This window comes from Anabrus simplex, chromosome 4, assembly GCF_040414725.1.
Source record: "Anabrus simplex isolate iqAnaSimp1 chromosome 4, ASM4041472v1, whole genome shotgun sequence".
Classification (NCBI taxonomy): Eukaryota; Metazoa; Arthropoda; class Insecta; order Orthoptera; family Tettigoniidae; genus Anabrus; species Anabrus simplex.
The window spans coordinates 8,681,119-8,694,155 of NC_090268.1; the positions used below are offsets into that span (position 1 = coordinate 8,681,119).

A 13,037-nucleotide genomic window follows, 5' to 3' on the forward strand; every position below is an offset into this window, starting at 1 on the left:
AAAATCTGATCCTGACAGCCCCTCTGTGGTCTGAAACCACACTGGTTTTCATCCAATTTCCTCTTAACGACTGATCGCACCCTCCATTCCAAGATGCCAGTGAATGCTTCGCCTGGTACACTAATCAATGAGATACCTCCTGTTCCCTTGCTTATAGATAGGTACAATTACTGCTTTTGTCCAATCGAAAGGTACCTTACCAACACTGCATGCTAATCTTATTATTCTATGAAGCCATGTCATTCCTGCCTTCCCACTATACTTCACCATTTCAGGTCTAATTTCATCTATTCCTGCTGCTTTATGACAATGGAGTTTATTTACCATTTCCTCAAGCGTAACTTCAACAACATCATTTTCCTCCTCCCCATGAGCTGGGCTGTTCGCAACACCACCAGGAAGATTTCCTTTTACGTTGAGAAGATGTTCAAAATATTCCCTCCACCTCTCCAATGATTCCCTGGGATCTATTATGAGTTATCTGAATTACTCAAAACACTGTTCATTACCATTTTTCCTCCTTTCCTAAGATACTTTATTACTGTCCAGAAAGGTTTCCCTGCTGCTTGACCTAGCCTTCCCAGGTTATTACCAAAATCTTCCCATGACTTCTTTTTGCATTCAACAACTATTTGTTTCACTCTTTCTTTCACCTACGTACAGTTCCCTGTCTGCCTCGGTCCTTGTTTGGAGCCATTTCTGATAAGCCTTCTTTTTACGTTTACAAGCTGCTCTCGCTTCATCATTCCACCAAGATGTTCGCCTTTTCCCATCTTTACCCACAGTTGTTCCTATGTATTCCCTTGCTGTTTCTACTACAGCACCCCTGTATGGCATCCATTCTCTTTCTATATCTTGAAACTGCTTACTGTCTACTGTTCGAAACTTCTCACTAATCATATCCATGTACTTCTGTCTAATTTCCTCGTCCGTTTGCAGACACATTTCACTTTGTCTATTCTAGGCCTAGAGATACTTAGTTCACTACAGATCAGATAGTGGCATGTATCATCGAAAAATCCTCGGAAAACTGGTACCCCTAGCCTCCCATGTGTAGCGGTGAATAGCCTTATGCTTGAAGAATGTATTCGTAACTGCTAAACTCATACTAGCACAGAAGTCCAGCAAACGCTTCTCTTTCCTATTAGCTTCCATATCTTCCCCACATTTACCAATCACCCTTTCGTTTCCTTTAGTTCTATTTCCAACTCTCGCATTGAATTCGCCCATTAGCACTATCCTATCCTTGTTGTTGACCCTGAGCACGATGTCACTCAATGTTTCATAAAACTTGTCAACTTCGGTTACATCGCGCATTCCTATCTACGAAATGTCGCTGTAAAACTTGTCAAAAATGGAACATAATAATTGCTTTTACTTAAATGAAGTGAAAAATCTGCTGTAAATGAAGAAATACCTTTGTTATTAGAGAAATATGAATACGCACTTAAGGCCTGTAGACAGGACTCTGTATGTTGTATTCCGCTGCTGGTGCCGTCTTTTGTTAAAGTATTTTTCAGCAAGTGTGGTGTACATGGGATCTTTATGTATCCATGTATGACTTTGTTGTTTCTTTTATTTTTGCACATTCTAACCGCTTAAGATTATTGAGTCAAAATTCTCTTTTCTCGGGAAATTAAATTATATAAAAAAAATTCAGTTAATGGGAAGGTCTTTTACAAATAATTGCCTTTTCTTTTTAGTTGTTTTTCTTTCGACTGTACTTTTCCTTGGTTCTGATTCCTGTTCTTTCGTGACATTGTAGGGCTTTAGTGGAAATGGAGGAAGAACATATGCGGCACAGCGGCAGCAGCAGCAGCAACAGCAGCAGCAACAGCAACAACAACAACAGCAGCAGCAGCAACAGCAACAGCAACAACAGTTGCAATCGGTCCGGTCCCTGCCTAGCCCCGGTACGCCAGGTGGACCGCGTCAGTCCCCGTACCAGGCCGATAGTTTTCCACCTCCAGCATCACCTACGGCCAGTAGCTATCAAGCAGCACAGAGTCAGTTCCAACAGCAGATGCGCCTGCAGCGCACGATAAGTGCTCCCTCGCCCACCACGCAGCTGCCAGGTATGTATTGAGGCCTAACTTGTAAACCACTCCAAGGACAGTGAATGATGAGCCAGAGCCAATTGCCTACTGTAACAAAATTTTTCATGTCATATACAAGTGCTACAATTTAGTCTTGGAAAAAAAAAAAAAAAATATCTTAGTGCAAGTTTTAGTGATCTGTATAGGTACTGCTGATGAAGAAATAATGGGAACAGAACCCATAAATTATTCTTTTATAAACTGTATTTACTCACCTATAATGGGCCCATCTTAATTTTCTACTGGTATTGGGGCAGATATTGGAAGAAAAAGAATTGGGAGGTCGGAAGAAAATAATTGCTAAAAATCTTTCCTGTGATCAGGCACCAAGTGTGGCATTTTGGTTAAGGGTAAAATTCATGCTTCCTGCTGGACACTGCATAATGTATTATCTAATGTTGTTGTTATCTTCTGTCATTTGATAACTACAGTAACTTATTACTGTAATGCTAGAATGACCTGCTGTTCGGCGAGCTCCGTGTCCTGTGCTCCCGCATCTAGTATGTAATTAGGAAGCATCCAGTACACAAGTAGGTGTGAAAATGAGCAAAGGAACAAGGTTTACGGCATCCTTCAAGTTGAATGTATTAGAATATGCTGCAGAAAATGGAGTGGAAGCGGCGAGTTGTAAATGCGAATTGTAGCCATAGATAGTTCGTTATTGCCATAAACAGAGAGACAAATTACTGTAGAAGTCCGTTATAGCAAGAGTTCATAATGGCGAAACGTTTACTCGCTATAGCGGATTGTCGTCGTATCCGATTTTTAGTAAAAGTCAGAAGTGACCTTGCAAAGATCAAAATTGGTATGAAACAGCAATCAATTTGTTCAAAACTTGTTTTTATGCAGATGATATCCAAACTACGGCTTACTCGTTTGTTATTTTCTGAATTCCGAAACTATCGTAATCTATAATCTAAAATCTATATCTATAATACTATGTGAAAGCGATGTTCAGTTTCATTCTGGAAAAATAAAACACTCCAGAGGCTTCTGTGGCAAATATTTCACTTTTCTTATTCGGTCAATGTCACAACCTCACTTCACCGTATATATATTGTGAAAGCATATTTCAAGCGCCAGTAGAGAAATGATAACCTTCTCGCTATAAATGTATGAAATGTAATCGGACACGAAGAAATTATAAACTAACCTGTGAAATCAGTGATGCACTCTGCTATATCACATTCTTACTTAATTTTTGTATATAGCATTAAAATTAAGCAATCGTTTGCTTCAGCCTTTATTTCTAACGAGTTATTCACTACTGTTGGCTGTGTTGTTTACACATTTATTATCATCATATCCCATTATCTAGCTGTAGCCGGGTAGGGGTAAATATGGTTCCTCTCCACTTTCTTCTGTCTTTCCACCACTCCTCCTCCAACACTGTGTCCCAGTCCAGGTTTCTTTCGCTAATAATGCTTGACTGGATGCTGAAATTAGTAAGAGGATTCAAGCTGGAAGCTGTTTCTATCATAGTGTAAGAAACATGTTACGGGACAAAGATGTGCCAATGGAAGTAAAGGAAACTATGTACAAGATGTATTACGTACCCATAACAACTTGCAGAGCAGAAACCTGGACAGTGACAAAGAAGGATGAGAGTCGAATACAGGCAGCCGAAATGAAGTTCTTGAGGAGTATGATACAGAAGAGTAGAAGTGACAAAATAAGGAATGAGAAAATCCAAGAAGAAATTGGAGTGGAAAAAATGAATGATAGAATAGAGAAGAGCTAATTAAGATGGTTTGGGCACATAAAAGCTTATGAGTGATGAAAGAATGCCAAAAAAGGTGATGGAAATGCAAATGCAAGGATGGAGAGGCCGTGGATGATCACGATTGAGATGGAAGGGCACAATCCAACGCAGTATTACACATTTATTATGAAAATATATTCTCCACTTTCATTTCAAATTTTCTTTATGGAACAGTTGTCGATGGGTATTATTAATTTGTTTTGATATTGCCCTCGAATGTCGAGAGAGCTCACTAGTGCACATAGCGAGGAAACAATACCGAAGATGATCGACCACATTTGGTATCGCTGAAGTGCATAAATATCTATAACTGAAAAAAATTGTGCACGCATGGTATCTCGTAATAACGGTTGCGTTAGCGATAGGACTGTCTATAACCGTATGATAATACATAGTCTAATATAGGAATTTTCAAGGTACAGAAAGAAACTGTCATTATGACGGGGTTCTACTCTACTGGGAGGAACGTGTAGTTCCTTCTCGTTCCTTCCGCAGTATGAGGAAAAGAAAATACGAAAATATGGATATTAAAGTTCTGTAGTTGCTTAAAGAGGTAATACACAATAGCAACCCTGTAAATCATGAAATGGTGCAGTTTAAAGAGTGTACAGTTCCAGGAAGTCTTGGTATTGCAGGGAATTAAAGGTTGATAAGAACTCTTCATCTGCTGGAAAAACTAAGTTTCCAGAGAAAGAAATCACTTTGGTAGTGGCTTCCTATCAGATTATACCGACAAAGTGATGAAATTTCACCGCTTTGTTGCAAAACTTCAGAAAGTGTATTAGTTTCTCTTTCCTCAAGTCTGCAACACCGATAAGATGCCATCTTCGATATGCCGTCAAATACTACAATCAGTGCAGCCGGTGCATCAAACATTCTAAGTAAAACTACTGGAAATGAAAAAAGTACGATACACTGTGATGTTAGCAGTGGGGACCGCTGATGACAGAAAGCTTCCGCTGTATTGCATATTTGGAAGGAAAATGCTGCTGAAAGTTTTCCCAGGGGCATACATATGAGAGTACAAGAGAAGAGTTGGATGAGACTGAAATAATGAAGGACTAGTTGAAAACGGTGTGGGAATGTCAACCAGGAGCCCTGCTGAACAAGAAGTCGATGCTGGTGTTCGACAGCTTCAATGACCACTTAGTGTATGTTGTGAAAAAAGCAGATGAACATGACGCAGACCTGTCCCTACATCATCCCAGGAGGCCTTGCTTCAGATGTACAGCCGTTGGACATCTCCCTAAATAGCCATTCAGAAATCATGGTAGGAGGTTCTAAGCAAGTTGCATGTGAGATGCCAGCAGGCGACCAAATCAAGCGACCTTTCATGTGATCTGCGAGTGGAACTAATCGGTCCCGATATCATTGAAAAAGTTGTAAGAAAATGGGAATATCTTCTGCTTCGGATGAAACTGAAGATGATCTACTCCAGGAAGGGGAGTGTGAAACTGAGGATTCAGACCAGCCATGTGACTACGAAAGCAGTGACGATAGCGATGATCCCACTGAGTGATCTGAAGCACACGTGAATGTTTAGTAGTTATATTAAAATATTTTATAGAAGTCAGTTGGTATTAGAACCAAATATTTTGAATTTCAGCCAGTTGCCTGTGCAGCTGTGGCATGGTACGTCATCATGTGACCAGTTAGCAGAGAGGGCTGATGCAAAACTGTTTAAATGGGCTAATATCACTTTCTACGTATACCCTGACCCCTTATCAGGAAAATGGGTCTATGGGGCAGACTGTCATATGTAAATAAAGTATAGGTTGAAATAACTATCTGTATGGCAATTCTAAAAGTTCCTTTTTGCTTGCTTTTAAACCATGCAACCTTACCTATATTATTTGAATCTTTCACATATTATACCCTCCCCTATTTTTGAATAGGAAGGGGTTGTTGTAGGCGAGTAAATATGGCATTTCCTTTGCCTGATTAAAATGGAACAACTGTCAGGAGGACAAAATATAATTTACAGTAGGAGGGTGGGTTATATAATGATTTCCTCAATAAAATGAATCATTCAGTCGGAAAAAAGAAACGTAGTCAAAAACTGCTTCTTTTTAGGAGATCAAAAAACCCCTTTACTGCGATTTGCTTGGACGCACTTCGTTGAATAACTATCATTTTTTATATTGTATTATATTTATGCTAGTGGCAGATGTGGAAATGTGCCAGAGTAATTTATGAATGTTGTGACTGTTTAAACTTATAGGTCTTAGTTCCCTTCTCCAATAAAACTATAACAGTTTTGATGGTTGAGAAGAAGTCTCTCATACCTTATACACTGAGTGGCCAAAAGTCGTAGGAAGGGGTGCCTCATTAGAAAATATGACCCTTGAGTGTTGCAGCTAGCTGTGGCGTAGCCGAGCAGTCTGTCACAGACACCAGTGTCTTGAAGATGGCAACACGTTGCAAATTAACCAACTTTGAATTTGGAATGGTCATCGGCGCATGGGTCATAGCATTCTGGAGATTACATGTGAATTCAGGTTTTCGAGTGCAACACTGTTGAGAGTGGATCTTCAACATTGCAGAGAGAATGTTATCACCCACGTAAACTGCTGCACGGGAAGACCACAGGTGTTTAACGAATGGATATCACGTCGCTTCTGCAGAACCACACTGGACGTTCGCTGAGCTACTGTGAGTCAGATCACTGCCCAGTTGAATGTTGGGAGTCAGGAACCCATTTCCAGCAGGGCTGTAAGGAGGCAACTGCACCGCATAGTTTTCACCAGCCGACGACCAACTCGTGTCCTTTTGCTGACACCTCGACACAGAGCTCAACGACGTGTATGGGCCGTGAACATCGACAATGCACCATGGAACAGTGGTGGCATGTGGTATGGTCCAGTGAATCCTGGTTCCAGTTATATCGAGCTGATGGGCGCATTAGAGTGTGGCGAATGCCCCATGAAGCTATGGATCCTATGGTTATGTCCAGACAGGAGGTGGCTCAGTTCTGGTCTGGGCGCGTTCTCATAGTCACAATTAGACCCCATTCTCCGGCTGAAGGAAGCGCTGACAGGTGCAAGTTACGTGGACATTCAGACCATCGGCATCCCTTTCTGGCCCTAGAGTACCCTGATGGAGATGTCATGTTTCAACAGGACAATGGGCCATGCCACTGTTCTGTGGTGTCACGCAGGTGGTCGGAGGAGTACTCCAGTGAAGTTATGACCATGGATTGGCCCTCCAGATCCCCCAATCTTAATCCAATCGAGCATTTATGCAATGCTGTCGAGTCGATGCTGGTGTATTCTCCATGAACCCTGGACCAATTGCACAAAACCAATTATGGGTAGCAGTGCAAGATGTGTGGGTCCAGATCCCTCCAGAATGCCCATTTCTTGCCACAAAGCCTTTCATGCTCTTTAAAATGTGAAGAAGAGTAATGTCCTTCTTGCATTTGATTAGATGCGATTTTTTGATTGGTGTCATTGAATCTCTAGGATTTTCTTGTGCTTAGTTGAAGCATTAACTTGTCTAGCTTTCAAATCTTTCTCTGAATCAAAACTATGTTACTGCTTCGACAACATTTTCAGCATCCTAATTAGAAATCCATGTAACATGTTTCTACATATATTTTACTTGCCGACTGAATATGTTGCCTGTATTCTAGTTTTTATAAACTGCCTTTCTGGAAGTGGTGGGGGTGGGGGTGGGGGAAGAGGTGTTTATATTTTTCTTTTAAGAATGCATTTATCAATATTTCAGGTTTTTAGAGAAATTGTGTTTATGATATAAGAGTAGCTTTTGGCTCTGCCTCTGTGATGTATGTTAATGTAAGATAATGTGTATACATTTTCTTGATGCAACAACATTTTTTCTGTTAAATTATATCTGTATTTATGCTTATATTGAAAAGATGCGATTAGTGTTCAATTTAAGGTAGTAATTCCCAAAACAATTATTCCTTGCTAAATTTCAAGTTCTATTTTATATACAGGATGTAATTGACATACTTCTTTTAAAAGCTGGTAGTCTTTGAGCAAATCTTGTAAAATAAGCTAACCTTAGCTGTAGGATCTACAGTATTCTTAAGGGTGTCATAGAACTAACTTGTATTATCATAAACAATTCATCCAAAGTAGTTGGTTGAAATATGTCTAAAGTATCCACATATTCTGTGTTTGCCATTAAGCTTTTAAAATTTACCTGGGGGTAAAAAAACCCACCACATCATCAAAATGCATGAAAAGTAAAATACGCACTACAGTAGAACCTCAGTAATTCAAAATCGGTTAACTGAAAATCCTGCCTAATTCGAAGAAGCTCTCATTCCCGGAAATATGAGGTACGGTTTTGCATGTTATTTAATTGTTTAATTCCAAATATGGATAATTCGTAATTCGAAGAATAATGTCGGTCCCATTACCGATATTCAGACTTTTAATTCAAAACTGCAGTTATATTAAAAAAAAACCAACCTATTTTTCAGAGTAATTTAAATTCAAAATGTATCCGCATCATGATAGAAGGCATCTTCCGGAACTTGCAGGGGTAGCTATCCGCACTTTCGTTCAGTTCGGTGTGTCTACAGTGTGCTTCATTTCTGGTAAGTATTCAGCATTTTAAGGAATGCCACAATATCACGTAGCAGGCAATGTGCGGACCGTAAACACTGGCAATGCACCGAACAAGATTGGCAGTGCCGATGAAACTTCTTTTTAAAAATGCCGAGCCCAAACAGATTTATGGTTTTACAGTAAAGGAGAGAAGTGTCAGTTGCTTTTTTACGTTGCACCGACACAGATAGATCTTATGTCGACGATGGGATAGAAAAGGCCCAGGAGTTAGAATGAAGCGGCCGTGGCCTTAATGAAGGTACAGCCCCAGCATTTGCCTGGTGTTAAAATGGGAAACCACGGAAAACCATCTTCAGGGTTGCTGATAGTGGGATTAAGATTAATGTGATGGAGAGTAAGTATTCGAACGGATTAGAGCTCGAGTTGGATTTGATTTATGAACCTGTGCAAAGTGAAACAATTAGGACTAAAAACTGTAGATGATGGGAATCTGTGCCAGTAAAATCCGCGGGTTTCAGAAAGCAGATACTGGACGATTGTCACTTTTCTGTTTTGAAGAATAGGTTTGAACCCCTTAGAAGTGATACTCATGAATCTGTAGGTAACAGCTCTGAAGTAAATTTTTTGGAATGTCGAAGTGAAAGTAATAAGAATCTTGTAAAACCAATTTGCAAAACCTTGCGGAAATCTGTGAAGATAAGACTTTTTGCCGATAGTCAGGGGAGGAATATTGCTACAGAACTGGCCTGGTGCAAATTTTAATGACATAACCTCTGAAAGTCGAAAATACTGTGAAAATCTAGGAGCTACGGGGATTGCAGTTTATTTAGCAGGGACTAACGACATGGGAAGAAATAATGCAAGAGGAATGATCTCTTCCCTCGGATCGAGACTACATGAGTTACATCACACCAATGCTGTGGTATTTTCTGTTTCTCACAGACATGATCATCCGACATGGTCTTGTGTTAACAAGGAGGTAAACAAGGTTAATGAAGAACTTTGAAAATATGTAGGCACTTCAAGAATGTAAAATATGTAGATATAAGTAATTTGGGAAGAAGATTTTATACCTGGCATGGTCTGCACCTAAATAGGTTGGGAAAAAGGTATGTTGTAAATAGTATAATAGAGTTTGCTAATTCAATTCAAGATGTGGAATGTGTACCTGATCCCATTCCTCTAAAAAACTAGATAAAGCGACCGATATAGGTCGGTCTGTCATGCTAGAATCGAGGAATGGTATTAATACTCATGGTAGTCTATATAGGTTAGATTCTTTTAAAACTGTATTGGGGAATAGTTTTAATGTGCAAGGTACACAGACTAGGTCAGATTCTTTTCAGATCACTAAAATCAATGAACCTGTAGAAACAAAAATATCTACTAGTAGGCCTATTGTGAAAATGACATCCAAGATACTAAGAAAGCACCACACTTTAGAGGATACTATCAAAATGTAAATGGACTTGGAAGCAAACTAACTGAACTTAAAATTTCTTCATGTTTAGCTGACTATGACTTCATGGTATTAACCGAAACAAACTTAAATGATGAAATTAGTGATGTGGAACTCGGACTCGAAACGTATTCAATTTTCAGATGTGATAGGTCTTCTTTAACGAGTACGAAGGCATCCCATGATCTGTATTAACAAGAGGTTTAAACCTACTCTTATACCGTGCATTAACGCAGTTGAACAGTTGTTTGTGTCCCTGACTTTTAATACTGCAAAATTAATCATTGGTGCTGTATACATTCCACCCAAGTCTCCTGTCCAAAAATATTTTGAACATTACAGTGCTGTTGAAAAAATTGTGTCAAATCTTGACAACCATTTATTGCTCATTGTTGGTGACTACAATCTACCACATCTTAATTGGATAGTAAATGAAGAAACATCTTCTGGCCTTATGTCAGTAGGTAACCACACTATGCAGTCCAGTTTAGTTATAGACACTTTTTCTTATCTCTGTTTAAATCGGTTTAATGCTGTCCCAAATTTTCTAAATCACTTTCTTGACTTGGTTTTCAGTAACTCCAGCTCCATTGAAGTAAAATCTAGTAATGAAAGCATTGTCCCCCTCGATAGACACCACCCAGCATTTCTTTACCTATAAATGAGCTATACAATTCCTTGCCTGCTGATAGTTTTTATTTTGACTTTTTAAATGGTGGCTATAATGGATTAAATTATTATCTGTCACAGTTCAGCTGGGAGGAGATGTTTCAAAATGTATCAATTGATAAAGCAGTAGAAATCTTCTATTCATTACTACATTATGGCATGGAACTTTACATCCCTATACGGAATTTTAAGACTCCCAAATTCCCAAAGTGGTTTAATCATAAATTGAAGTCCCTGATTATTGAAAAGAAGAAAGCACACAAGCGATACAAAATATCAGGTATCAATAGTGATTATCAGCATTTCACGAAATTAACAGTCTGCAGTCTGCAGTGATAAGAATCGAGGGCTTTGAAAAAGAAGCAGCAATCCAGAAAGGAGTGAGGCAAGGCTGCAGTTTGTCCCCTCTCCTTTTCAATGTTTACATAGAACAGGCAGTAAAGGAAATCAAAGAGAAATTTGGAAAGGGAATCACAGTCCAAGGAGAGGAAATCAAAACCTTGAGATTTGCCGATGATATTGTTATTTTATCTGAGACTGCAGAAGATCTCGAAGTTGCTGAATGGTATGGATGAAGTCTTGGGTAAGGAGTACAAGATGAAAATAAATAAGTCCAAAACAAAAGTAATGGAGTGCAGTCGAACGAAGGCAGGTGATGCAGGAAATATTAGATTAGGAAATGAAGTCTTAAAGGAAGTAGATGAATATTGTTACTTGGGTAGTAAAATAACTAACGATGGCAGAAGTAAGGAGGACATAAAATGCAGACTAGCACAAGCAAGGAAGAGCTTTCTTAAGAAAAGAAATTTGCTCGCTTCAAACATTGATATCGGAATTAGAAAGATGTTTTTGAAGACTTTCGTGTGGAGCGTGGCATTGTATGGAAGTGAAACATGGACGATAACTGGCTCAGAAAGAAAGAGAATAGAAGCTTTTGAAATGTGGTGTTACAGAAGAATGCTGAAGGTGAGATGGATAGATCGAATCACGAATGAAGAGATACTGAATCGAATTGGTGAGAGGAGATCGATTTGGCTAAATTTGACGAGAAGAAGAGATAGAATGATAGGACACATCTTAAGACACCCAGGACTTGTTCAGTTGGTTTTTGAAGGAAGTGTAGGGGGTAAGAACGGTAGGGGTAGACCAAGATATGAATATGACAAGCAGATTAGAGCAGATGTAGGATGCAATAGTTACATAGAAATGAAAAGGTTAGCACAGGATAGGGTGGCATAGAGAGCTGCATCAAACCAGTCTATGGACTGATGACTCAAACAACAACAAGAAATGAATGCAAGTCTGAATCTAAATCTTGCTCTACAATGTATGTCTCCAACTGTGAACGAAGTATTACTTCCAATCCACAGAAATTCTGGCAATATCTAAGTTCTAAAAGGTCATGTAATAATATTCCTTCAACAATGCATCTTAATGAAGTTACAGCCGATACTGGAGAAAATATTGTCAGTCTTTTTGCTAACCACTTTGTATCCGTTTATTCTTCTTATCAGAATAGTAGTAGTATGTCATATGATTATCCTTTCTCTGTCAATCTGTCAGTTATAAACATTAGTAAGGCAGAAATTTACAACAAACTGATATCTCCGGAATTAAAGAAAACTGTCGGACCTGATGGTGTTTAAGCGTACCTGCTCGAGTACTGCTCATTTATTTTATGTGAGGCACTCTTTTATCTGTTCAACTTATCATTAAACCAAGGGCGTTTTTCCAGTGGAATGGAAGGAAGAAGTGTTAGTCCAGTTTTCAAAAATGGTGATAAAACTGACATAAAACAATAGAGACCAGTTATAATTTCTTCTCGTATTTCCAAAATTTTTGACTCAATAATTTTTGACAAAATCACACCTCTCTTTAAAAACATCATCATTGATGAGCAACATGGATTCTTTTCAGGACGGTCAACCTGTAACAATCTTCTTTTATTCTATCAGTTCCTCTTGGATGCAATAGAGAACCACTCCCAAGTGGACTGCATTTATACAGACTTCTCAAAAGCTTTTGACACTGTCGACCATGGTATCTTGCTGCAAAAACTAACAGGCTACGGAATTAATGGGCCTCTCCTCTCATGGTTTGAATCATATCTTATAAATCGCCTGCAGATTGTTAAAATAAGGAATCATTTTTCTGCACCTATTATTGTTACCAGTGGAGTTCCTCAAGGGTCTTACCTTGCACCCTTACTTTTTACTCTCTACATAAATGACATTAAAAATATACTTAAGAATTCTGAATTGCTTTTGTTTGCTGACGATGCAAACATTTTTATGCAAATTAATTGTCCACTTGATTGTTTAAAACTTCAAGAAGATTTACATCATCTGGAAAAGTATTGCATTCAAAATGGGTTGAAACTTAATCACGAGAAATGTAAAATAATATCTTTTTAAAAACAAGAAGAAAATATCATTTCAGTACAAATTTAGTAATAACAACATTCTAACTCCTGTTTCACAAGTTAATGACCTTGGTGTTTTATTCAGTTATAA

General features: G+C 38.8%; 1 protein-coding gene across 6 annotated transcripts in view; it reads left to right on the forward strand.

Annotated features, from left to right (window-relative positions):
• Positions 1 to 13,037, forward strand: part of tai (taiman) — a 433,432-nt gene that overhangs the window by 365,867 nt on the left and 54,528 nt on the right. For all 6 annotated transcript variants that reach the window (XM_067145001.2, XM_067145000.2, XM_067145002.2 and 3 more), the window contains one exon: positions 1,766 to 2,075. In XM_067145001.2, coding sequence (XP_067001102.2) covers positions 1,766 to 2,075 — 310 coding nt within the window. The remainder of the gene's footprint in view (positions 1 to 1,765; positions 2,076 to 13,037) is intronic.